The sequence below is a fragment of the Dicentrarchus labrax genome, unplaced genomic scaffold, assembly GCF_905237075.1.
Source record: "Dicentrarchus labrax unplaced genomic scaffold, dlabrax2021, whole genome shotgun sequence".
Lineage (NCBI taxonomy): Eukaryota > Metazoa > Chordata > Actinopteri > Moronidae > Dicentrarchus > Dicentrarchus labrax.
In genome coordinates this window covers 32,925,639-32,951,174 of record NW_026136721.1, presented here as the reverse complement: position 1 = coordinate 32,951,174, position 25,536 = coordinate 32,925,639, and the positions used below count along the sequence as shown (strand labels likewise).

Here is a 25,536-nt window from a genome sequence, read left to right as displayed (position 1 = left end):
GCTGGATGTGAGGACGTAAAAAGAGTCATGGTAGATGGGTTATTTTCCCCCTGAGATAGTCTGTCAGGCAAGCTTCCTCAAACTGTGTACAGTAAGCGCTAGTTATGGTAATATTGGGGTACCAAAACTCCAAGCGTAGCCCCAGTTTGTTAAACTAGTGAAGCTTGTCGGTCGGGCACGGTTATACGGTACACGGGAGAAAGAAGTGCCTGACAGTCTAATTTATGGTGAGAAGAACTCAGGCAAAGCCCAGTAAGGCCACCAGAGGGCAGACTTTCTTACCTCAGCATAACAAATCACTTTACCTTGACAGGGACTTACAGTTTTTCGTTACTGTATCGTTATATATCATTCTTATATATATATATATATTATAATATATTATTCTATTATTCTAATATATTATTCTATTGTGTTATTGTATTGCGGTTTTCATACAGAATATCCTGAGTCAATGAATAAGACAACTTAATCTTTAATGATAAAACTTTAGTTATATAACTTAGCTTTATTGAATATCATTGTGGTTGAATTAACTTGATTTCTCCTCTTGTCTGCTGTGTGTCGGGGGTGGGTAAAAAAAAACAACAACCTTCAAACAAATAGGAAAGCGCGTGACTCCTTGAGGCAATCTTAAACGCACGAGCTGGCGCCCCTTCATAACCACGTGCGCGTGCTCGCTGTGTGTTTTCTCCGGCGCTGTGTGAGCAGCGTCCGAGGCGTGACACACAACGGAGGCGCGTTCACGTGTTCGCCACCGGCTCCTGCGCTGCAGAGAGAGAGAGAGAGAGAGAGAGAGAGAGAGAGAGAGAGAGAGAGAGAGAGCATCATCAAAACACTGGCATACAGCTTCCTCTGCCCGGATATCGAGAGAGGACAACAGGGAATTCAGAGGTTAAATTAAAAACAACAACAACAAAGGAGGACACGGGAGGCTGTGCGCGGGGGAGAGACTCGAGCATCCATCCTCGCAGCAGCAGGAGCTCGTGATACCGTTTGTAGTAGCAGGAGCAGATTCGGGGATTTTTTTCCGTGTCGGTGTCCCGGTGCTCCACACACCCTGTGCCTTTGAAGCAGCAGCGGGGAGGAGGGGAGGACCAGAGAGGAGGCTGTGCAGAGAGGAGGAGGAGGAGGACCATGGAGGGGATGCAGGCATACGGAGCCGGGAAAGCCGGAGGAGCCTTCGACCCCGTCACCTTCTTCCAGCAGCCTCAGACCATTCTCCGCATAGTGTCTTGGGTGAGTGAGCGCTCCGGTACGAGGCAGGGAAATGTAAAATAAGTTTGTTGGTTCTTAGCTAGAGAGTGGCTACACAGGTCACTTATAAATAACCTCATTATAAACCTTATTATAGGCGCACTTTACACGTGCATAAATGTCAAATGTTGGTTTGAGTGACCCTCTTTGTATTTGTTTATGTAAAAAGGGCCCATATGCTGGGAAATAACATATATTCCTATGGGAATGCAGGATGCAAAATACAGCATATCTTGCTTTATGGTATTTTCTTCTTATTTTACTATGCTTGTGTACCAAATATACAAATATTATATGTTTTGATATCCCTTTGTATGTGGTACTCAGTATAGGCTGATAGGCCCAGAATTGGACCTGATCACTCTTTCTAACCTTCTCCTGTATGTGCATGTGTCAGCAGCTCATGTTTTCTAATAAACATAGTGGGAACACACAGGCGGATTTCATAACAAATAATTTCATAATTTCATAATAATTGCCCACCCTCCCTTCCCCAAGGAGGAGGAGCAGTAACATAAAGGGAAAGCAACAGTAGGCACCACTTTTTTCTAGAAGGATAGTGAACAAATGGCAACAACAGTCTCCAAGTCTCCCATAAGTAGTATTTTAGAGTAATAACATGATACCTTTACAGATTGATTGATTCCTTATAAATACTATAAAGTATGATTTGGTCACTCTGAGCTCAGGAGTTCAGTTTTTGTGCTGGAGTCCCTTAACCTGAATTTTGGGTTTTAATATGATTTAATTTGGGATGAGGAATGCAGACATACCTCATACAGTAGGAGAGGAAGACACACGGCCTAATGGAGAATTATAAGATTGTTTTGTCATTAGGGAGCATCAAGCAAAATCCCTGCAAATCCTTTCCACCGTCTGTCTTTTTTTTTTCAGCTGTATATCTATTTTTCCGGTTATATAAATGACGCTGAAGGTCAATTTCTTTGCCAAAATGTAATATAGCCTGACGTCCACCTTGATTTCTCATTTATCTGCTCCTCATATAAAAGTGTATTTATGGGTGCAGGAGTACTATGATGACGTTCCCTCAGATGTTGTCAACTGACAGTTTTAGACGTTTAGTGTTTCTCCATAAATAGTGTCAAGTGATATTTCCAGTCAAATACAGTCTTATAAAGACGCTTGTCTTTGTTTATAATGGTGATTAGTGATCGCTTACCGTAGGTTGTGTTTCCTGGTTCCTGAGTTAATCTCTTAAGTTATCTGGTTTTGCACAGAGAAAACAAAAAAGGCTGTGTTTGCCTTTGCAATCCTGTAACCCATGCTAACAACTAGCACTATTCTGTTAGGTAAAGCATAAAACATTAAAGGAAGGTCATTGTTTACAGTCCCCGCTTCCCAGCAGAAAGTCATACAGTTGGCATTATTTCTTATTTATAGGACTGTATCTGTGTCTGTAACGCCAAGGAACTTTTCAAGTGCGATGAAAGGAAAAAAAGAGGCAGGAGGATAAGTAATACTTTCCAGGAAAGTCTTAAAAACATAGGGTCACTGATCTATACTTACTCACTTAAATTGCTTCCCAAGTCAAGACTAATGAACACTAAAAAGGAACATTTGTTTTTAGTGAAAATGTGTGTACAAAACAGACCAAATTAATGCTTTGGTTAGCTTGTGTTGGGAACTGAAAAAAAAAAAAAAACCTTGATGGATAGTAGTGTCACTGCTTTAAGTAAGAAAAAAGTTCTGACCCTTGTGACTGAAGTGTGACTGATTGTAAACTTAACGTTCACCTAAAACATGAGCTGTATGATTTTAATCTCAACCACATGAAAGAAGGGAACCCTTTAACTCTAGATGGCTTGTGGCTTCATATTCAGCATCAGGTCTAGTTTTCTTAGAGTTATGAGGCCTCTGGTTGTACATAAATACCGGTACATACACATTTATTAATTATATCAATGTGATGAAGCATTGTGTGTTTCATTAGATCTTTCTTACGTGGGCTTGCTTAATAAAGACCACAGATACTTTTCTTATTTATTAATTATTTATAGATATCCTATATGCCGTGTACTGTACATTAAACATTTCCAGCATTAAACAACATGACATGTCACAGTATGATAGTGTGCTCAGGGTCTTATCAGCAGAAATAGTGGTAAAGCAGCCTTTTTATGCTCTACGGCTCTAACCTCACATTATTTCCCACACTACATTATAGTACAGTTTAAAGGGGTGAAAAAGACAAACCTGCACACATACAGGTATGGAGTGACTTTATGGGTCCCCCATGAGATGCCTCACCCCCAAGGTGTCACCAGAGCAACAACGTGTCTCCATAGTAACAGCCACAGCCTGAGTTGTGATGTTTAGTGTGATGGTGCTAAAAACTCAGTTTGCTGTGGATTGTGGGGGAGGAAACTATCAGCACGTATAACATTTGGTGATGGGGGTCAAATATGTGTGTGTGTGTGTGTGTGTGTGTGTGTGTGTGTGTGTGTGTGTGTGTGTGTGTGTGTGTGTGTGTGTGTGTGCGCGTTAGAGAGGGGGAGAGGCTGGAATGGATATTTGTATGGCCATATGTAAAGAAGGAGAGAGAGAGCAGTTTATGAATGGTGTTTGAGGGTTCTCAACTCTCTCTCTCTTTCTCTCTCCCACTTCTTCTGACTTACGAGGGCTATATGTGGAGGTGGCAATAAGTGGTTTTGTGTGTGTGTGTGTGTGTGTGTGTGTGTGTGTGTGTGTGTGTGTGCCTGTGAGATTCAGCCTCAGGGAGTCAGTCCAGTATGTTTGTGATGATCCATGATGGATGGAAGAGAGAAGAAGAGTGAACATAGTCCCAGATTGAAGGAGAACACCTTGTGTGTGATAATATTCTAAATGAAAAAAATAATGATAATTGGATTTACTAAACGGGGTCAGCCTATCTTGCAGACTTGAGATGACATCTTTTTGCCTATGGTTCTACTTTTGATCTGTATTTAAAAGAGTTACTTTTGGGGCTTAGATTATTGCTTTTCTTAAGTCCTTCTGCTGTTCAGGGTTTTGGGTTATCAGATCTCACCAGGGCAACTTAAAACATCAAATTGTTATGCTCCTGAATATGGTGTGTGCTTCTGCTTTGTGCTTTATTCCTCTGAAAAAAGCACATTTGCTTTTAGAAGTCGACTTGCCCAAAGCGGAGTTTCTGCCGGCTCACTCCATGAATGTGCAGATCAGAGTTCACCATTTAACTCGACACTTACGCGAAAAAGAAAGTGATATTTAGTGTATGCGTGTGGTTTTCTTTGCTTTTAAACACCACCTGGAGCATTTCAAAACAGACTTATAATAAACTCTCATTTACATGATGATTAACTGTGAGCTGCGGAAGAAAACTCTCTTATTTTCTCTTGCACTGAAATGCTCCCACATAAGTAACATGGGTTAACATTTTAAATTTAGCTGCGGTGATGATTAGCATTTCAGAGGTCATGGGAGTTTGTAATTGGTGAACTATTTGATATTAGCAGCACAAACACACACAAGGCAGTGCAGCACATTCTGTCATCTTCATGTAAAACAGGAACACACACTCACACACAAATCCTCAGTTTGTTAGTGCCTACATGTCAGAATTCGGACACAGTTTGAAAGCTGTTTTAATTTGTAAGTTGCCTGGTTGCATTGTTAAAATGCCTTTATGTGCTTGCAGGCGTCATGTTGTGATCTAAAAAGATCTAAAAAGGCCTACCTGTATTTTTGCATGAAACATTTACAAGTGAGTCTAGAATAATGCCCAGCTGTCTGTGAAATGGCCCTGTTAATACATTTTGGTATTTGGCTGGTCAGTGTCAGTAAGTCCCTAAACCCTCCACTGATTGGTCAGCATACTGCAATAATGATCGATTGTGTTGTCTTTTGTGGTAAACCTCGCCCACAGAGAACAGTTAATCACATATACTATGTACAGTGTTTGTTGGTCTTCTGCTCATCTGTGTCTGCGCTGCTTGATTAGAAGCACATAAATCTGCCTCCAGTCCCAGTAACTTTAGTTAAGAGCTCTTCCATTGGGATGGAGCATCTGCGTGCAGTGGATTGCGGGAGCGGTAAAGAACAGCAGGAAGTCCTATGTGCATGCAAAGTACTGAAAAATGAAATGTCACAGACGGACGATTAAAAGCATCAAATCCTCACATTCGAGAAGCTGGAACCAGCAAATGTTTGGTCATTTTCCTCAACAAATTACTAAAACGAATATTGTTCAATTCAATTCAATTTTATTTGTATAGTGCCAATTCATAACAGAAGTTATCTCAGGACATTTTTCAAATAGAGCAGGTCTAGATCGAACTCACAACTGTTGTTGTTCAATTAATTAATTAATCAAGTTAATCATCGCTCTGAACCGTTGGTCTAGTTTCTGTACAACATGCAAAATCTATCAGCAGGCTCTTGTAACTTAATTGAGTCGTCCATACAGTGAACTTCAAAACTGCATTAATCATTGTGAACAGTAGTTTTGCAAGTTAAATAGAGATTAATTTGCGGTAATTATAATGATGATGAAACTTGGGCAAACATCAACATACTTAATGATGAAATCACTCAAACTCCTTTGTGGATGTTTGCTAAAGTGGTTTGTTTAATAGCGTACTAACAGTGAACTCACAGACACAGAGAGTGGGTCTTAGTGGGCAATCTGCACCCAGAACAATTGCACAGTAGCACATTGTGGGGCCAAGAGGTAGTGATCAAATACTATGTGATGCAGTTATAATCAATGGGTGAAGCAGTTTTGCAGACCGGCTGACAGTTTACAATGATGAAGAGAGTGATGTAATCAAGGAGTTAAATGAGGAAACGGTAGGATGCTGTTCCCAGACAATGTCATTATCACTATGTAAAGAATTGCCACAATGGGGTTCCAAACCTTGGATCAATAGCAACAGGATATAACAAAGAATAGTGTGCTTATTATCAAGTCCACATTGTCGAGATTTCCCGACTTGATCCTATGGATCGGTATTGGGGCTTGTCTGGGTATGTCTTAATGGGTCATTATCAGCTAAAATGAAGCAGACTGAATGCAGATCCTTACTTGACTGTTGAAGAGCTTCTCTCCTTTACAACTGCCAGGCTCTACAGTCTGAGTACACTAGAGTGTGTGAATGTGAAAAATGATTTGGTGACAATGTTGGCAAAATATACAGATTATAACTTGATAAGAGGCCAAAATGAGACTTGGCTGTTGTCAGGTTTGTGTGCCTATAGTCGACCAAAGATCATTTGTTAGGGACAGAAGCTGCACTCTTGAACGCCACTGTACTTGTTGTAGTTCCAACCGCTCCGACAGATTTATTCGTCTTCTCAAAAGCTGCTCATGTCACGTCAATTTCAGGAGTCGCATTATCCCAGTTAGTCAAGCTTACATTTACATCTTATCAATAAATGAAGCTGATCAGCTTAATATTTTTGAGCCAAAATAAGGTGTGCCAAATATATATTTAATCAACATTGAGGTAACTGTAAGTATTGGATCAGACTCTGTATTGGCAGATACCCGCTATTTAAAGACTTGGATTGAAAAATGATTAGGACATTTCTACCTCATTGGTTACAATGTATATTCTTTATTGTTCACTGTGATGAATTATACAAGAGTCTGCAAACTGATTTTCTTACAATAAAGAAATTAACAGAGACCAGAAGTGTGGAAAAACAAAGAACACATAGCTGTGGTGGAAAGAACATGCAAATGGGCTATTACATGTAAAGACACTTGTATGGTCCTTTAAGATTAGTACAACATGTAGTGACATTTCTCTTTAAGCATGATGAACCTGCCATACTGGTTAGAATCAAATGCAGAATTAACTGAATGACCTTCAGTCCAGATTGCAGGTCCTGATTCTGTTAGGCTCGGCTTTACAAGATTGAGGAACCGTCTGTTTCCTTACAGAGATACAACCTTGTTTTCATCTGATCATGTTCTCGCTAATTGCCTCCCAAATTCAAATGGAGAGGGATAGTGAGGCACGTTGAGGAGAGCAGAGTGTGTGTGAACGACTGAGCGGGGACAGAGTGTAAATGTGTGGATATGAGTGTTGCTGTGTCCTGGACCTGTGATTACGTCTGTCTGTCTCATTGTGTACCCTTGGTGCTGCAGTGGCTCTCCTTGAATTGTACTTTGACAAGGTCTCGTCTCTCTATCACTCTCTCTCTCTCTCTCTCTCTCTCTCTCTCTCTCTCTCTCTCTCTCTCTCTCCCATTCTCTCTCATTACATGAGCAGCTGCTGCCATGGTGACAGCAGCAATCAGGTATGCCCAGTCCAGGCCAACATGCTGCAGCAGACAATAAGTCCCCCCATACACACACACACATACAATAAAATATCCTCCAGCAGTGATCCTGTATTATTCAGCAGTCCAGCTAACTCACTGTCGACTTGTAGTGAACATCCCTTCTCTCTGTCACATCAGTCACCTTCTACGAGTTGTACTAATCATTCGCAGTCGTTTTCCGTCATTATATTTTTCTGACAGCATCTCAAATACAAATGTCAGTGAATCACACAATTTCCAGCGTGGAGTCGGTTCCAACCCGCTTTTCTCTACATCTTTGTCTCCTCTCAGTGATGAATGAGTATCATAACACGAGGCAGAGTTCTTTCTTTCTTCCAGTGTTGTTGTTTTGAAATGTTGAACATTTTTGCATTTAGCTGATCATATCTAAAATGAGGTACTGTATAATGAGTGAATCAAAAGCTTCAGATACACATATCACAGAAATTACAAGGAACTGCAGAATTGCAGGATTAGTGGTCAAAGTGGAACAGGAACACAAGTGAAAAACTGTTTGGAGAATTCAGATTTTATTCCTCTTATTCCTTTATTTCCACATGCTTTAACTGTCCATATTCTTGTTTTATTTGTGTTACTATAGCTTGACCTTAGAAAAGAATAGAGTAAAGACAAGGTGTGGAGGTTGGCAGGCTGAGTGCTACATGCTTTATGTGTCAGAACACTCCAACTAAAGTGTTTGGATGGTTGAACAGCGTCTGAAACCCCTCCCCCCACACCTTTCAGATCTTCGAAATAGGGGGAGCTCTCTGTAACTTTCCACAAATGAAAAGTCCGACATGAATCCCCACATTATGCAATGGTTGGCCAGGTGTGTGGGGTTGTGAAAGTAGATAAAGTTTGAACTTTTCTCTAAAGTTTTTTAATTTTTCACACAACTTCTGTCACCTTTTGTGGGTACAAATGAGTGCAACACCATAAAAGAGACTATCCTAAAGAGTGTGCTAGAAGTTTTTTGCAACTGTCTATGACATCAGACTTTTTTCTTAGCCGTTGAGCGTGCACGGCCACTTTTGCTCTCCAACACGGTCAGATGACAAGCTATGAATCATTTCATTTCAAGTCTACTCCGGCTTTAACGAGTATTTGGCAACTTGTGTTTTTGTTCAGCCTCAATATGAAACGTTTGTAAAAGTTTGTATTCTCAGCAAAAACGTATACTTACAAGCTTTACTTACAGCACCCTGACATGTGTAACCTCTTGTCGGAATACACCACTGTCCTATTTCTGGGCTTTGACACAAGTCAGCACTCCAGAAAGCAGCAACTAATTGGTCACATGGATCGGCACATCCTGGCTCCTACCTTGACTACTTCCTCTGACTATATGATGGGTCAGTGTGTGCTAGGATTTCAATTGACACGTATCAATCAACATTCAACATTCCATGACGCAGCTGCTCTGTGTTGCACCTAACTTTAACTAAATGTACTTTCTGTGCTCTGCCTTACCTCTGAATTTACTTTTCTGGACTTACTCTTAACATTACATAATTCAACTAAAAGTACAATTGTCAAAAATCTTTTTTTAACCACTCATTGAGTATTTATAAGCGCTAGAATGTGACTTAATGCCATTTTGCCAAATGGGACAGATTATATTTGCTGCTAATACCAATAAACTTCTTTAAAGAATTCTAGAGCCACATATTAGTGCCGCAGTCTGCCTTATTCTGTCTTCTGCCTCCATTGGGGATGTATTTTCCATGGATGGTATTTGATTTATTGTTTGATTTTGAACACTCCATATTGAAGGCCAACATCACAAAGACCTGGACAAAATGCAGTGCTAGACCATGGTCTAGTGTGTCCCTCCGTGTGTGTGTATGTGTGGCTAGTTCGAACACAGGATTTTGTGTGAGGTACAGTGTTTGAATACCAGGGTGACATGAGGCCCGGCTCGATTGTCTGGTCTTTACAATGGATCCAGAAGGCCTTTCAGCCAGCACAACAGCAGCTTTAAATGATTCACAACCAGCCAGACTGGACTGATGTGATTTAGGCCAGTCTAGTAGCTAAGATGTAAGTTTGCAGTGTGTGTGTTTGTGTGTGTGTGTTGCATCTAGCCAAAAGCCAGAATTTGGTTTTATTTAAATTTAGAGCAAAAAGAGGAACAGGAGCTATAGAGTTAGTGAGGTGGAAAGAGAGGCAGGTTCTGGAGGAAGCATATGCATTAACGCATTCAGGCACACAGTTTCATAAGCAAGCACATACACACACACACACACACACACACACACACACTTCTGGCATTCGGCATCCTTAATGTGCAATTTGTAAGTGACCCTCTGATGGTCACAAGATCAGAAACCCACGTGGTGTCCTTCACAGTGCCTGCTTTCATCCCCACCAGAAGCCTTGTGATCGGTCTACGGATCAGAGGGGTGAGGGAACCTCCCCACACACACACACCTAAAGAAGTCATGACAGGACACACAAGAGTGGGGGGAGCGTGTAAAGGAGTGTCATATATGAAACCATGTCACATGCTCCGCTTTTCATGGCTCCTAAGCATGTGAAGAATGTTTAGGTGCAGTGAGTTCAAGTATTCCCCACATTTCATTTGTGTTCAATTCAAAATATTACTTTATAAAGTATGCATCTTGGTGGGACAAAAATATATAAGGGTTACACTATGCGATAAGCAGTTGTATGCGGTTGTATGTGAAGGACATTCTCCAACTTAGACATCATAAGCCTGCTGAGATTTCTGCTAGCTGCCGGAGAAAAATCTCAGTAATTCAATTTGCCCCTTCCCTTGTGACAGCAAATATAATTGTGACCCTGAAGACGATGTGTGTTTTCCGAACCAAACTAACTAGGTCATGCCAAAACCAATCCTTATTTCAAGTGTGTTTGGTGTTTGTGTCACTGGAGCAGGCAGAGAAAAAGGGAGAGTGTTCGAAAATAGAGGCACATAGAGAAAGATAATCCCCTGGTGGTAGGTTTATTTCCCAGTGGAGTTTCTCAGGGGAGCATCATAAAACTGTGTCACAACACTAAAAACCAGTCGCTCTGCAGGTCTTGCTGCCCTTGTTACAGAAACTGATAAACTCCCTTCTGCACCCAAAAAAAAAAAAAACAGTGAGTGGACACAAATGTACAGTATATGTTCCATAGTAACTGTAGACTAAAACTCTCTGTACTCAGGAGTCCACAATATGATGCAAACTGCTGTCACAATAAATGTGTTTTTGCGGCATTTTGTAGGAGAGAGAGGAGAGAAATGACATGCAACAAAGGTCCCTGGCCAGACTTGAACCAGTTATGTTTTGATTCATGGTCAGCGCCTTATTAAGTGACATTTTGTGCAGTATGAGTGTCACATACTGTTCTTAGGTAAGAGTTTAATTCCTCCATTCATTCTATTGTGTGTGGGATGACTGGGTTTAAATTAATGTTGCAGTTTCTGCCGGGCACACTTCAAAAGGTAAATCAAAGAAATCAAAGAAATTGATCTGAAACCGTTTTTTGCTGGCAAATAAACCAATATGAAATAGTAGGGTAAATACATTGTGTTACTAACAATATACATTTTTTCCATTCCGTTTATTGTAGCAGAGCCTTTCCAGTGAGCCAACATACACAATAGCAGCATGGTCAGTCAAACATAGTCAGGGTATTGTGCATGTTAGCTCACTGGAAAGGCTCTGCTACACTAAATGGAATGGAACCTTATTGTGGCCATCACTAAAAATAAGAAGATGCTTGATGATTCAAATAATTCCAGGGTTTCTAGGTATCTCTGATGTATGATTTCACGCAAGTTCATTATTCTCCACATCTGTTTGGGGGATCTAGAAAAACTTTGCCAGGGGAGTCCATTAGCAAACGGAGAAAATGCCAAAATTAAGATATTGTGGGAAGATAAAAGTTTCTTACTAAAAAAATCCACAATATATATACATAATGTCCTGTCACAGTTACTTAACCATTGTTAGTGAACCATAATGTGTTAAAAAAAAACATTTATGGTGCATATCTTTGTATTCTTCTGAGCAATTTCCACCAGTGCAACAATATGTGATATATGTGACAATAAACCAAAAAAAATCCAGAATGGCTGTCTGTTATAGACAAGGAAACATAAGCTGAAAGGAAAAGAGAAGTATTTTCTAAAGAGGTCAGAGATTTAAGCAAGTAAAATGTACACACAGATCACTTTTATTCTCAGTATATATCTTTAGCAATGGTTCATTGTGTGACTATTCTGAGCAGAGCATTCTGACATTCTATACCACCATCATGTGATTGGCTGTGTGTGTGTGTGTGTGTGTGTGTGTGTGTGTGTGTGTGTGTGTGTGTGTGACCTAAATCTTAAAGAAAGCCAGGCATGTGAAGCAGTGGACAAACAGTGTGTGTTTGAGCTGTATATGGTTGTGTGTGTTAGTGTGTGTGTGTGTGTGTGTGTGTGTGTGTGTGTGTCAGAGCGCACTCATTTTTCTCATGAATGCTCGTGGGCAGAGGCAGGGCCAGTAACGAGGGGAGATGAGAGAAGACAAAAAGGGAGGGAGTGAGCGATGATGCAGCCAATCTAAAAATAGCACCGCCTCCATACCCCTTCTGCCCCCAACGCCGCCGCTCGTCCCCTCCGCAATCCCTCCATCTCTTTCCTCCATCTCTTCATCATCTCTCTCCTTAATGAAAAAGCCTGCAAGTGGATGGAGGGGGGGATTGAGGTGTTACTATCCTCCTCCACACATCCTTTGGTCCATGGAGAGAGGAGTGCATAAGTCTAAAGACGGACCAGAGAAAGGGGACGGAGGGAGGGCGAGGGAAACAGAAAGGTTCTGCGTGCTTGCTAACAAACTGTTCTAGTTTGACATCAAGTCACAGACTCCAAATGTCAGCTGAAGATGTCCTCTCAGTTTCTCTTTAAAGTGGGAATTAGTGGTACAGCTTAGTAGCAGAAATGACTGTTTATTACCATATTGAGTCACTTTTGTTATTGCTCATTAATACAAGTGACTCAGGCATTACTTCATCTGGTAAGATGAACGGCTGTCAAAACTCACTGTACGGTGCATGCTGTGTCCCTACATTTGAACAAAAAACTGCCTGGAACTCACGAGAGAGCTACAAATCTCTGCTGATTGCTTTCCTCAGTCTCAAGACGAACATTTAAGTGGCAAAAACCTGCTACGGTAGCAGTTTGTTTGCATTGCGATACATAACCTCAATGCCTTGATGTGAAAGGTCACTCGTTCTTCTTAAATACTGTGTTTAAATAAAAAGTTCTTCTTGAGGTCTATGTGACTTCATGGGTGACTTGAATTAAATATTAAATTCAAAAAGTCAATTCAAAGTGCAGTGCAAATGCAGGCAGTCTAGGCCATATTCATATTCTCAACAACACTTTAAACAACAGTAATAGTCAACAGCCATACTTGCAACTCTGTGAGGCTGTTCTAAATGCTAATGAAAACATGCTAATCTGCTAATCTGATATTTAGCAAGTACATTGTTTACCTTGTTTAGCATCTTAGCATTCTGACAATTACTAATTACACAGTATAGCCTAGGCTGATGGGAATGCCATTCGTTTTGCAGGTATTTAGTATAAACCAAAGTGACATATGGCCAAATTGAATATTCTTCTGCACTAAATGAAAGAGTCAGGGGATCACTAAGGGGAGGGGGGATATCCGCGTCAGTATGAAATTTCATGGCAATCTATGACATTTATTTTTTCAGCTCATACTTAATGAGAAGGAAAATACACATCAGGATTAATTTCTCTGTTCTGATATAAACAAGTCTTAAAGGACCAGTGTGTAGGATTTAGTGGCATCTAGGAGATTGCAACTAATTGAACACCAACACCATGCGAAAGGCCCTGCAGCCATTGTTTGGTTCGTCCTTTCTGGGATACTGTAGGAACATGGTGGTTCAACATGGCGGACTGGTGACCCGTGGCTATAGATAAAAAACGGCTCATTCTAAGGTAACAAAAACACAACACTTCCTTTATTCAGGTGATTTATAGGCCTATAGAGGTAAAAATAAAATAAGACACGTAGCTGGGCAGGCACTGGGATAAAGGAAGGCGTGGAAAATGGGGATTTCCCTCAAAGGATGATAATAATATCAAACTATATCAAAGCAAGGTGACTATTTTCTTACTTTCTCTCTTTACTTTTTCTCCTCACATGTCAAATGGATTGTACCTCAGAAGTCTCAGTCTTGACATAATGAAGTAAATTTAACAGACTTAGGTTGTGCTTCTACTGGCACTTCAGATGTTCAGGACTCGGAGTTAGCAGCGAAAATGTTGTATCCCAAGTGTGGACCAGACAGTGGAAAGAAGGGCTGGAAAGCAGATAAAGAAGGAAAGGGTGTAAGAGAAAAACTGTGCTGTAATCCCCATTGTGACTGACATCCCTGTTTCCTCCCTGCCTGGTTGTTGGCCTTCATTGGTCTGGGCTGTCAGTGGATGTACAGTCTATTGTGTGCTCTTCCTTTGTATCGCTGTCATTTGTCACATAAACAGAGACACAACAGCTGGGTAAACTGTCCAAGCACCTCACTAACCCAAGGTTCACTTCTAGCTTTCTGTCTCTCTTTTACTCTCTCAATCTCACACACACACACACACACACATTCAGAATCCATCACTCACCACAGCAAAATCCACACACAGACTGCAGACAAACATAAACACAGTCAATGTCGGCCTTATCCAGACAGAATTAGCTCCCTGGAGGTTTAGTCTGAGGGTTTGTCAGTTGGATGGAGTTGTCTGATCTCCTGTTATCAACTGAAGTACAAAGTAGACTGCTACACTGCACTGCAGGGTGGAATACTAACACTGTAGGTGTTATGTATGTGTTGTCTCATATTTATGCCCTCGGAAAGGGTGTTTCAGTAACGCTGTACTGATTGGAGGAGGAGAGGAGAGAAAAGAGGGATTAGATGGTATCTTAGTAACCTGCTCTTGTTATTGACTCCATTTTGTAGCCCTTTGCATCTCCTCTCCTCGAGGCAAAGGCGGACAGGAGAAGAAAATACAAGAAAGGACATGGGAGCGAGGATGAAAGGAGAGGAATGCAGAGGAGCGTAAATAGGCGAGGGATCAGATGCTATCATAGTAAACTCCTCCTACAGTACAATTGACTCCATTTTGTCGCTGTCCTTGTTCTTCCACCACCTTAGACTGACCAACCCTGTCAGGATAAAACCTCTCCAGCACGTTCTTACAATTAAGGAAATCACTATTAGATTTTTAACTTGCCACCATACATTTTTTTAAATTAAACATTTGGTTTAAGAGGGTTTTAATACAGCCAAGAGTCACAAGGTGACACCGTGTAATCCACCAGCTGAATTAAAGACGAGAAATTTTACATTTTTGTATTATATTTATATATTATATCTTTTTGTATTATATATATTTGTTTGTTAAAACAATACACAATATTGAAAAGTCTTTAAAAATGTTTTTTTTACATGCTTAAAGAAGTGCAGTGTGGAACAACGTGTCTTGAGTTACTTTTAGCATGTGCAGGCAGACACAGCATAAGCACACATTAGGTTTATATAAAGTCCCTGTATAGGTGCAGGATATTTATGAGAAAGCCTGTTTTTGATGGCAATGTGTTTTCAGATTCTATAAGTGTTGTTTTTAGAGAAATTTCTTAAAACTACACTTTTTGTAAATAAGTTTGCAATATAAAGTTAAAAGTGATGGGATCTCAGAACAAATTTTTTTTTTTTTTAATTCAGTGGTTACAAGTTTAAAGTAACTTAACTCAAAGCTTGTCCAGGTGTTTAGGTTCAGGTAAATTGTTTCTCATAAGAGGTACACCTATATCTCTTTCCCCACAAACAGAAATAATCTGAATCCAGCAGATTGCACCAGATGCAGGATTTAAAGAAACTGTTCAACATTTTTTTTAATGATTAATAATTAGCATGTTAAATCTTGTTTGGTAGTACTGACGAGAACTAAAAGAAAATTTTACACTCGCTGTTTCCCCATTTCCAGTCTTTATGCTATGCTAAGCTAACTCGCTGTAGTTTTTTATTTATTTGGACTATTATATGACACTAAATATGGTAGAGGTCAGCAGTGCCCTGGTCCACTTGGAGGCCTCCTGTGTAGAAAAAGGTTGAAACAAAATTAAAAGGTGGAGGGATGTGTAAATGATGATTAAATCCTATTTTCACACAATTTTAACAGATTGTCTAATGTATGATTATTTTCTGAATCGGATATAGCCTCTATATCGTCATTCACATAACATCTTTGCTAAGCATTATAAATGTATTAATTATTTCACTGTGTGTTCAGTAGCTGTCATACTAAATTGCAGAATAGCAGAGAAAGGCAAATGTTTCTGCAGTCAAACTCCATATTTGAAAAGAAAACCCAGAGGCACATTTGGAAAAACCTGTTTGTGTAAGACACGAGGGATTATTCATAAAACTCCCCTGCAGGGTTGTCATGACATTATGGGCTGAGAGCGTCACGCTGAAGAATTTTCTTATTCATAAATTACCCGGTCATTCTAAATATACCGTCTGACTACAGCAGGTGGTATTCTTTGGGGCTGTAAAGGGCTTTTATGAATTATTATAAAAAATGGAGTGGAGTGGAGTGGAGAAAAGGCTGACTTCATGGTATACAAATACAATACTGAACAGAGAGTTCACATAAGGGAATGAAAAAACAATTGTTGATTCTCTTAGTATATACAGATTCATGAAAAAATAACAGGATTATAGCAAGTAGACTCCTAACACAGACAAAACATGTGCTCAATTCAATTATTCAACAAAAAAACCCCACTATAGTAAAGCTTTAAAACAGTTAGAAAGCTTTTTAATAGGATGAATGAAGAGTAATTCATGTCCCCACATCTTTGGGGACAGTAAAGGGGTGTGTTGTGTAGCATTGTGTCATTTGACATATGTGGCACAGATAGAAGACAGGACGGATAGAAGAAGGAGTTTAAGTGCAGTAACTAGTTTGTGCTGATTTGGGGACATACTGTGATAAAAGTGCTGCTTTTCTGGATTGTAGATTCTGGGAAATAGGAGGGTGGTGTATCCTGATGTGTGTGAAGACACCGCTGGGCTTAAAAATGTTAGATATGGGTCTTTTGGTGCGCCACGCTCAGCCTCTGTGTTGCCTTTAACAGTAAAAAGAACAAAAATCCCTTTCAGATTGTATCCTGTTTATTAAGGCTCTTTTATCCAAAGCTTCTGAACGCACCATGTGCCCCAAAGGGCTGCCTTATTTCTTCTCTCACAGTCCCATCCCTTCTTCTTTTCTCCTCTGCAGCTTTTTTCCATCGTGATCTTCGGCTGCATCGCCAACGAGGGCTACATCAACCGCCCCAATGAAGTGGAGGAGTATTGCATCTTCAACCGCAACCAGAACGCCTGCAATTATGGCGTTGTTATGGGCTCCATGGCCTTTCTCTGCTGCATGGCCTTCCTGGCTCTGGATGTCTACTTTCCCCAGATAAGCAGCGTCAAAGACCGTAAGAAGGCAGTGCTGGCTGACATCGGGTTGTCAGGTAAACCTATTATCTATACACACACACTTTCCTTAATGTCTAATAAAAATTCAACATAGTGGATAGTTTTTGTGAAGCGCCTTATTTTCCTTTGTATTTTTAACACTCATATTTGTAGACTATTTTTTCAGACATTTAAAGATTAAATGAGATTAGGCATTTATCACTTAGTAAGCCTATACAAATACAGACTGGGCTGTATTATAATAACCACGTAAACCTCTGCCAAGTGCCACACTAAAAGAAAAGCCATCTGATTTTTTCAGGTCAGGTAAAGATTCATTAGATTATGAATGTAATATGTTTTCTTGTTAAATGCACTTCCCACATACTCTCTATGGAATAGTGAGGCTTCTTAAGAGTAAATGAAAATGGGTATAAAGACACTAGAATTGATACAAATTAACTTGGGTTAAGTTAAATAGCCCTTTCAAAAAAGATTCATAAAGCGATGAGCAGCTTGTAAAACACGTTGCAGCTAATAAAATAATCAAATAAATGGCAATAAGAGAGCCCATGTGCCACCAATGCAGTTTTCTAGCTTTCAGTACCACCCAAAGACATGCCAAGATTGGGTCAATGACCCAAGGATTTTACATTTTATGGAAGTTAGTTATTAAAGTGTTATTAAATTAGTTTATTAAGGTTGTTATAGCTCACATTACAACAAATTCATCAGATAAGAAAGAGACTAAAATAGGCTAAAAGCTACATAGCACTCCTTGCACTGCAATGTGAGCAACCCTTTTGAAAGTACAGTCATTTGACACAATGGTAATAGATGGATAGAGGGATAATGTGTGAGAAAATTTGGCCTCATAAATGAGTTTATCAATAGAAAAGTTAATTTTGAATGTTACATACATGCTGTATCAGCATTGCCCTCAAAGCATACATCTCTACTCTTTCACACTAGTTTTGTGCTACCAGACGGCAATGCATTAGGGTAGGGGGTCAAGGTGCTTTTCTTGCAGGTGAGTTATATCAGTTTAAAAGGAAGAACATTCCCTTTTTCCTAGACAGATCAAAGGCCTGCAAATACCCCACTATCAGAGTAAATATGAGCACTCTTTTGAGTCTGTGGCCTAAAAAGATTACATTTTAGAGATTGCAGAGATTCGTAGTTAGGTTATCATCACAACAAAAGAAGAGAAGGTACGAGAGGGATAATGAGGAGAGGAGTACTCTTCTGGCGCTAACAAGCCTCTGAGACATTGTGCTTTGGTGTCTCAGCCAGTGGCCTCCTCTACTCCTCTGCTGCACTGCTTCTGCAGTGAACTCAGACATGATGACAAGATAGTCAAGTGATGAGTCAGTTAATGAGGCCGTTCCTGTCACATACAAGATTCTCCTTCCCTATTTTCATCACTCATACACTTTCTGTCTCCCTCTCTCTCTCTCCCACTATCTCTGTGTTGTCATATGAAATGCTTTGTACCGTACTGAAACAAGGGAACATCTGGTACATGTGTCCTGATTGAACCTGGATGTTTCTGATCTTCTGTCTCCCCCACTGCCACACTTCCAACTGCAGTAGATGTGATGGGATGATGTTTAAATCCCCTTCATATTCATGTATAATTACAACAAACAACTGGCCAGCAGGATGGAACCGTATCTGGTTTTTGGGCTTAATTTCTGATGTTTGTTTTCTCATTTTACGTGAGGCGTTCCACAGGGGTCGATCTTTGGTCCGTTGTCATTTTCATTCTTCTTCATTGTTATGTTGATAATGTACAATTTCATTTCCTCTTTTGACCTCAAGCTGTAGCAGTTTAGCTTTCTTGGTCTTCCTTTCCTATGAAAGTGTCAGTCCAGGAAAGCTTTACAATCTTTACAATGCCCAGCACCTTCTATTCTGTGACCCTCGATCAAGATGCAAACAAATAAGCATTTTTGCCAAAAAGTCCAAGTATTCTTTTACCAGTTCTATTCAGTTAGAAACATCTCTAAAATAAATTTTGTCTTTAATCCAGTCATAATCTGAACAGAGCTACACTTTCATAGCTTCTTTATTAGATTTATTTAACTTTCCAAAAGAAGGTCAAGACAAAATGTTATATCTCAGGTGGTATCTTACAGTTACAGTTACAGTTATATCATTATCATAACACTTGTCTCTGTGCCTGTCTCTCTTCCCAGCGTTCTGGTCCTTCATGTGGTTTGTGGGTTTCTGCTTCTTGGCAAACCAGTGGCAGGTGACCAAGCATGAGGACAATCCACTGAGGGAGGGAGGGGATGCTGCCCGGGCAGCCATTACCTTCTCCTTCTTCTCCATCTTCACCTGGGTAAGTGCCTCCACACCTCACTGTATAACTAACAGTACAACACAACATGATATAATACCTGCCATTAGGTGGCGATGGTTAGTGCTATAGATGGCCTAAGAAGGGACTGAATACTTAAGATTATGGATCACAGTTCAACTCCTACTTTGCTTTCCAATTAGCTATTGAAAATGTTTATGCCTCGACTATTGTTCCTCCATCTTTTTTCTGGTTAGTGCTTGGATGTGTGTGAACCTTTTAATTTGTATGTGTACATGTGTACTCATAAATGTGTGGATGTTGTTCCAACAGGGTGCTCAGACTCTCTTCTCTATGGAGAAATTAAAGAATGTGTCGTTTGAAGAGGAATACACCAAGCTGTTTCCCCCTCAGCCCAATCAACCTTTTGTCTGACTCTGCTTTGTCTTCTCCCCCTGCTGCCTTAACCATCCACAGCTGGTCCTACACACTCCTGTTACTTACTACTGTGGCTGCACTTGTTTAAGGGTGCCCCGTAACATGAAATAGTGCTGGAAGTAAGCGTATAAGAACAGTTTTACCATCAGTGTTGGCAGTAGGATGTTGTTGTTTTTGCCTACCATAGTTAAATAACTTACTTCCTGACTCAAGCACATTATAATGATAATGTATGTGCAGGTGGGTTGATTCAATTGTTGATCAATAGGCATGACTCAACAGTTACATCGCCAAATGCTGAGATTTCTGGCCTTAATCCGTTTTGGTATGAAAGCTCCCAGCTTGCTGGAATTTTAAAATGCTCCTAACCAAAAACTAATATTACATATTCATGTAGATGTCTTTTTAAAATTTTGATAGAACAAGGGGTCAAAAGATAAAGAAAAGCCTGCATACTGAATATATCTTTTGGTATATTTGGTTATTCAATTTTAAGATGTTGACCACAAAAACTTTTTTGTTCTCCATCTGCCGTGTGCTTTTCTGTTTTGGTTTTTGGCCAGTTTTTACTTAGTAGTCAAAGCAGGCAGGTCAGCAGTGTGTTGCTGAGGTGGGTAGGTGTATGGCAGGCACACACACACACACACACACACACACACTCTTCTCAGCTACCAAACCTGGAGCATTTAAACAAGTGCAGTCTCAATTTACAGAGCAGGTCACCACTTCCTCTCATCATTAACCTGAAGGTTTACAGAGTGATTTGTGCTTTGTCTTTTCACTGTAGGGGTTGGAATTATTAAGTTTTATATGAAACAGCTGTTTAAAACTTGATTCCTCTGATCATTGTAATGAGTTTTTATAAATTTGCATCGCTTAAAACTGTTAAAGTTTTGTATATCCATTGGTTTTTAATTACCTTAAAGGAATAGTTTCTGGCCTCTACATAGATGAGATGACTTATACCACTGTAATATGAAGCTTGAGTCAGTAGCTGGTTATCTAAGTTTAGCATAGAAACTGAAAACAGGGTGTAACGGCTCGGCTGTCGCTATCTGGAGTCAACAAAATCCATCTACCAGCACCTCTGAAGCTCTCTTGTTAGCAAATTATATCTCATTTGTTCAATTTATGCAAAGTAAAGACAACATTTTGGAGTGTTGTGGGGGGATATGTGCCGGACAGGTTCTTGGCCACGATCAGTTATGTCCTGTAGTGACAGGACTTCAACCAGCTGCTGGCACCAGCCTCATATTGACAGACACTAAATTAGATCAATCTTCTGTGTATTTCCCAGAATGTCAAACTATTACTTTGATTTCTCCAGTTTTGTGTTTTTTCTGTAACTCTATGCTTTCCGAACTTCATAACTATTTTATTACGTTTAGTAGCTAGATTAGTTGTTCTTTTTTATGGCTTTTGGAGATTGGCTTCGCAGTTTAAGCAGACAGTTTTAAGACAATTTAATTGAAGTATCAAACTGTTTTATAGCATATTCATAAGATTTTTATGGCTTGTAACTGTGCATGTTATTGGGTCATAAATACATTTTATTACATGAATACTAAATTTAAATGTTCCACATCCATATTAACACAAAACAAAATCTAAAATATTCAGTCAGTAAATTGTGTTATTATTTTCTCAAACAAGAATAATAACAACAGTTTATCTCAAAATGTATTGACTTGTTTTCTGCAATCAACCAACCCAATAAAATATTTGATGGAGACAGAGTGGTGTATCAGACTGAAAGAGTCCAAACCGACAGATTTGATCTGTCTGCAACATCTGATTGAGCCAAGACACACAAGTAAATAAAACCTTTGTGAAAGTTCCCATCACTGAGAGCTTGAATCAGCTCAGCTCTCTCTGTGGTTTTCTCTTTTCTCTCTGAGTGTGTTTGTGTGCTCATGATGTCTTTGGCTTTTGGCCACTGTTACCTTGAAACATCTCTAATTATCAACAAAAATGAGATTTGTGGTGTTTTATAGTGCATGGCTTCAGCTGTTTAATAATGCACGCAGTTACAGTTTAATTGCTTGGTCCCTTTCCCACTGTGGACTGGAGTGGTGCTAAGGTGGTGTTTCTCATTATGGAGCTCAACAATGAATAAATAGCCTCTTTGCACTACTGCCTATAGAACTAACTTGTTCTGACTGACTAAATGATTCTCTCATCGTATCTAATAAGCTTCACAAGCTTTCCAAGCCAACTAATCAATGTTTCCTTTTCTCTCTTTGTTCTCTCTTTTCTCCCAAAACCTCTGCTCTAACACCACTGCATCTCTGCTTCCCATTCTATCCATTTCTCCACCTTTCACCCATCTGTTTGCCTCCCTGTCGTCTTCCATCTGCGATCCCTCTATCCCCAAGGCGGGCCAGTCCTTCCTGGCCTTCCAGAGGTACAAGCTTGGGGCCGATTCAGCCCTCTTCTCCCAGGAATACACGGATCCCAGCCAGGACGCTGCCGGAGCCCCTTACACCTCCTTCGGTGGGGACGACCTGGAGAGCCCAGGAGGAGGAGGAGGGGGCCAGGCCAACAGCGACGGGGCCTTTGATGGCACCGGTGGCTACCAGCGTCAGGACTACTGAGATATTGGGGGGGAAATCACATCACTATCACACTAAAAATACTGAGTCAAAATTGACGCAGTTTGGGTCAACATGGCACCGATGCAATACCAGTACCAATGGGTAGTTTTGACCCAGTGTTAGACACAATGAGCTTAAAGGTAAACCTTTTTCAACCAGCTTTCTATCATTATAACATGGGTAGTGTATGCAAATGAACAATGTTTACCTTCCTTCCATGTTGCCTGCACCTACAGCTCCTCATGCATTTGTCAGAAGAAGTCTTTTTCCTATTTTAATAAAATTGTCCGTGGAGGCTAGGATACAAAAAAAGCATAAGTACAATCTGTAGTTCGAACAACAGCCGTAGAGCCAAGGAGAGTCAGGTGGACTTTTGTCAGCAAATAAAGGGGAAGCTCTGGGTGCAGGCAACATGGAGAGAAGTTAAATATTGTTTATTTGTATATACTACCCACGTCGTAAGGATACAAAGCTGGTTGAAAATCAGCAAAGTTTCTCTTTAAGCTTGAAAACTGTCACAATTTTTTAAGTGTACAAAACTGCAAAGGATACACATTGTTATTAACAGTAAGTAATATAAAAACATTTACACTAAGTTAAAACAACACATTGTCTTGGGTGGTTTTCTATCCATGGGTACTGGGTAAAGTTAATACAGTATTGCATTGGTGCTATATAATTTTGATTGAGTGATTATTAGTGTGTACATGCAACAATTAATGCATTTAGCTGGGGGAAGAAGTTAGTGGATTTCACACCCATGACACTTCAGTGATTGGGATGATTTCCTACTGTATGTATGATAAAAAGCAGAATTTATCTCTAGGGCAATTGTAATTGCAACAGATTTTGAGAGGCAAATCTAACCTCGGGGGGTGGGACAGGATGTCAATTAGGTGTGAGTCTGCAGTAGAACAACAGCAAGGGGTTCAGGACATCCATGGGAAAGGGTCGTGGGATGCAGAGAGACACTCGATGCGGTTGTAGATGTCAGTGAAAGTTTAGTCGGGAAAGTGGGAAGAATTCTGAGTTATTGCAGAAGCGGTCACCCTGTAGCAGATCAGTGCTTGTGACCACATTGCCTTCATCTTCTGAGGTCTGCTGTCAATCAGCATTGAAACACAGACACACACACACACACAACAAACACACACATGCAAGCACACGTTCACAGAGTATCGAGTTCCTGCTGACAAAATTCCTTAGATGTGCATTACAGGACCTCAGCGTAGACAAACAAGCAACATTGGCATATCTGGCAACTGATCCCCTCAACTGTAACACTGGAGTATGTTTGTGTGTGTGTTGAAAGGTCTCTTTTGGGTTTTAATGATGTGTGGATGTAAGGACAGTGTGTGTTATCTTGTTTCCCTAAAGAACCCGCTTTTTATTTTCTCAATTGTTGCCTTAGTGCTAACTGCCAAGCAAAATCCGACGAACACAGGGCAAAGTATACCCTACATGCACAGTATCACAGTTCCCTTTGAGCATCTTTAGAGCGAAAACATAGCTAATGGAATTGAGTCTTGTTTTTGTCCTTAAGCACGTAAAAATGACACAGAAAATGACAACACTCATATCAGCGGGCCTACAGACAACTTACTACACTAAAGAACTGCAGGTGATTTACCTATTGTGTTTCGCTCTTTATTTCAACAAATCTACAGATGAGGCAACCATGAACATCCTGAGTATTTATGACCATGCATTGCTCCATTTTCTTAAAGAATAAAGTATATCTATCTCTCTATAAATATATGTAAATCTATAATTCAGCATATTAGAGTGTTTAAAAAAAATTATGCTTTATTTTAGGGCATTATGCTAGTTCTGTATAAAAAAAGAAAAGAAAAGAAAGAAGATCTATGTTCTGTTGAGTGTTATTGTGGTAAGATATATGGTGAGGTTATCCATGCCTCATCCTTTATGTTGCTTTCAGGGTAAGGAGATGTTTTTATTTTGGGATAATAATACTAACTATAAAAATACAGCAACAAAAAATGTGACCAAATTATAAGTATATATGCATATATATATACTTTATACTGTACAACTGTGTAGACGTAGAAATGTGTGATGTTCCTTTGTGAAATCTGTTCAAAAGTTAAGATTTAAGAAAAAGATTGTGTACAAATGTATGTTTTTGATGTGTTCGATTTTAACCAATGAAAATAAAGAAAACACTGATAAAGCTACAAATGACTTTGACGTTTTTTTGAGGGATTTTAGTTGCATTTTCATTGCCATGCTCAGTTATTTCTGATTGTTTACAACCTGTTAAGATGCAGTGAAAATGATCTTTAAATCTGTTTAACTTTTGAATCTTGAGAATCAACTAGTGTGGCACTTACATCTACAATGCAATACAAATTCAAACAACACGAGTCTGCAAAGTAACGCATATATAGATATATTGTATATTGTAGATAATTAGAGTTTGTAGTCCAGTAGTCATACCGAGTACGACACAAATGTGGCTCGTTTCCCTCCACTGGCAAGAATTGTACCTGTAGTCATATGTAAGTGCAGATTTTACAAGAAGAGCTTTTGTTTTGGTGAAATGATAACACATTTCTAACTCTTTTCATTCCTCTTACTCCCCCTGCTCATCAAAACAGTGGATTGCATTAGACGGAAGCTGCTCAGCAGTGTGTTACGTCCTGACTTTAAGGTCATCTACATTAGTTTCCTAAATTCTAAGCATATAATAAGCTTTAAAAAGACTTTTAACAAAGACTAAGATTAAGTTTGGTGCATCATCCCAGATATCGATGTAATATTAGATTAGATACATGTATTATTATTTTACCAGAATAGACAATGTTTGAGAAAAGTAAAACTTCCAAGTGTACTTTTTTAAGGCCCGGAATTAACTTCAAAAATGGCATAACTCAAAACAAAGGCCCAAGAGCTATGGGCAACATGTTGGGTTGGTAGTTAGTGTTGAAGTTCATCATACACCCACACGGTGGCGATGTTGTCAAAGAAATTCAGCATAGCAACAAAGCGGAAATGGTGCTTGTTAGTTTTATAAATCAATTAAATGAATAACTATAATGTGAACCTGGGGTTTTGGTAGCAACTGGACAGAGAACTTTTATAATTTCTCACTAAAAAATAAAAAAAATTCAAGTGAGTTCGACAAAGTTACACATATGTTGCCTTCAAGTGCTG

At 39.7% G+C, this 25,536-nt stretch overlaps 1 protein-coding gene across 2 annotated transcripts; it reads left to right on the top strand.

The window, feature by feature from the left end:
* The first annotated feature begins 780 nt into the window (after window positions 1–780).
* Window positions 781–24,561, top strand: LOC127354491 (synaptogyrin-1). Of its 2 annotated transcripts, none has more exons than XM_051384418.1 (4): window positions 781–1,239; window positions 16,847–17,084; window positions 19,227–19,372; window positions 19,664–21,504. In XM_051384418.1, the coding sequence occupies exons 1-4, from the start codon at window positions 1,138–1,140 to the stop codon at window positions 19,763–19,765; spliced, it is 588 nt and encodes a 195-aa protein (XP_051240378.1). In that variant the 5' UTR covers window positions 781–1,137; the 3' UTR covers window positions 19,766–21,504. The 2 variants fall into 2 exon arrangements, with proteins under 2 accessions (XP_051240378.1, XP_051240377.1); XM_051384417.1 differs by lacking the exon at window positions 19,664–21,504 and adding an exon at window positions 22,144–24,561 and having other exon boundaries at window positions 784–1,239.
* Window positions 24,562–25,536: the final 975 nt, after the last annotated feature.

What these genes read in the sequence shown, in the direction of transcription:
- LOC127354491 (XM_051384417.1), top strand. Translation starts at nt 1,138, where the DNA reads ATGGAGGGGATGCAGGCATACGGAGCCGGGAAAGCCGGAGGAGCCTTC. An exon ending in GGCTGACATCGGGTTGTCAG is followed by an intron (nt 17,085 to 19,226) that starts GTAAACCTATTA and finishes CTCTCTTCCCAG; the next exon opens with CGTTCTGGTCCTTCATGTGG. An exon ending in TCTTCTCCATCTTCACCTGG is followed by an intron (nt 19,373 to 22,143) that starts GTAAGTGCCTCC and finishes TCTATCCCCAAG; the next exon opens with GCGGGCCAGTCCTTCCTGGC.